Source organism: Nicrophorus vespilloides, unplaced genomic scaffold (assembly GCF_001412225.1).
Source record: "Nicrophorus vespilloides isolate i.1.1-1 unplaced genomic scaffold, Nicve_v1.0, whole genome shotgun sequence".
NCBI classification, from domain to species: domain Eukaryota; kingdom Metazoa; phylum Arthropoda; class Insecta; order Coleoptera; family Silphidae; genus Nicrophorus; species Nicrophorus vespilloides.
Genome location: NW_017099450.1, coordinates 1 through 2064, shown reverse-complemented (window position 1 = coordinate 2064; position 2064 = coordinate 1). Strand labels below are relative to the sequence as shown.

Sequence of the window (2064 nt, the reverse complement as noted above, 5' to 3'; positions counted from 1 at the left end):
GCACATCCTGAAATTCCGTTAGAAAAGTTTAGATTTTGTTCTTTATAAACAATCGAATAATAATATTTTCTTAACTTTCACTTTTGTTTTTTTTTTCATAATTTAAATCTCTTCCTGAAAATCCAATTGAAATGATTGCAAAAGTTCTATTTTTCATCTCACTAATAAATTCTGATGAAAAGCAAAGATGAAAAAAGCGAACTTTTGCGTGGAATTAATTTTATCCTTATTTCTTTTTGTTTCATCCAATTATGATTTACTTAATGATTAATTAATTAAGTTAATATTTCACGTTAAATAGTCCCTATACAGTGGAGCAAATTCATTACCAACATGAGCACACAAAAAAAAATTACAGTGATTTTTTTTTCTCTTCAAATTGATTGGTACTCTTGAAATTAATTTAAGTAAAATGTATCAAAATATTATTGTTTTTTTTTTTTGATTAATTTCATTTTGATTTCGTTTATAGATTGATCAAAAATTCCAATTTTAAGGGTTGATTTTCCACTGTGTTATATATATATGTATTAAATAGTATTAGTGCTAGATCGTGAAACAAGATAAAATACGCTTTGTCTTAATTATTCTTAGTTATTGGCTTCGGGTGTCAACAGAGGGCGACGCTGACGATGATGATCATTGCAGCTGCGATCGTCGCTAAGGGATGGCAGCTCTTGGAGGCGGAGGATGATCGCACCAGAGGTCTTCCCTTCTGCGAGGTGAACCACTGGTGCAGATCGCTCAATTCGCCGAAACCGTGCTGGTTCTTGGTTTGGACTAGACACTCGTACACGGAATCCGCTTGCAAGTTCACCAGGTGGTAACTCTGTCTTCGCTCTCCGGTGACGGCGTTGAAGATCTGATGGGGTCGCACCAGGAGGTCGTGCCATTGACCCGGATGATGGTACGAGGCGTTGATCTGAAATTAAACAAATTCGTTAATCAAAATTGCAATTTTGTTGTTGTGATTATCTAACCTGCATCATTCTGTAGAGGATGCGCACTTCCAGGATGGGGAAGACGCTCTGGACGGTCCAGGTCAGGTCGTAATCGTGCGGGTTCGAGTATTGGGCGCTCGTGATGCTCGGTGGACCCGGTTTTCCTGACAGTTCGATGTACTTCTTCTCCTTTCCGATGGAGTTCACCACTGAACAACTGTAGTTGCCGAAGTCGGAGAGCTGCAGATTGCGGATCATCAGAGAATGGGTCAGACCTTGATGGCTCATCAGTCTTCTATCAGTTGGTTGAAGCAGGAACGAGTTTTGATACCAAAGTACCTAAAAAACAAAGACACTTTCAAATTAATCACTTGGCAAGTATCAAATCTATAGTAAACATTAAAAATTTGAAGGTTGACAAAATTTCTTGTCAACTTCAATTTGTTCTTGCTTACTGCTCACTTCATGCAATTCGTCAGTACTTGACGCGTTACTTGGCAAGTAAAATGTTTTACTGAATTGTTCAATTAAAATCATTATAACGAAATGTCCATGTCAATAAAGTAATTCTAGTCTGAAATTGCGTAATTTGCTACTATCAATATAGCGACTTCGTAATGTTGATTCAATTATGAGTTACGTATCACTACTTGTCAAATAGTCCAATTGTTTCATAACTTACTCATAATAGTAAATAATCAAATTAGTTTACTTGTCAAACTTCAAAATAATAATTGGACTGCTTCAATTTGTTCCTTGCTTACTGCTCACCAGATTCGAGACTACGTACTGAGTAATCTGAAGTTAAATAAAACGAGTTACGTCAACACTTGAAATATCAATTCAAATTATCATTATGTATAATCAATTGACTTGTCAAAAATAATTCCTAATTTGTTCCTTGCTTACTGCTCACTTCATGCAATTTGTCAGTACTTGACGCGTTACTTGGCAAGTAAAATGTTTGACTGAATTGTTCCAATTTTAAAGAATGCAGAAGTTACGTATCAACTACTTGTCAAATAGTCCAATTGTTTTATAACTTACTCATCTCATAATGTAAATAATAACATTAGTTTACTTGTAAAAAAAAATAATTGGACTGCTTCAATTTGTCCTTGCT

General features: G+C 35.3%; 1 protein-coding gene across 1 annotated transcript; it reads right to left on the bottom strand.

Moving 5' to 3' along the window:
- Nucleotides 1-478: 478 nt before the first annotated feature.
- Nucleotides 479-1280, bottom strand: LOC108564537 (neural cell adhesion molecule 1-like; the record flags this gene model as incomplete). Its single annotated transcript, XM_017923611.1, is given in 2 exon segments — nt 479-922; nt 981-1280. Coding segments are annotated over 2 exon segments (612 nt in total), but the record flags the coding sequence as incomplete, so codon positions are not given.
- Between the last annotated feature and the right edge of the window lie 784 nt (nt 1281-2064).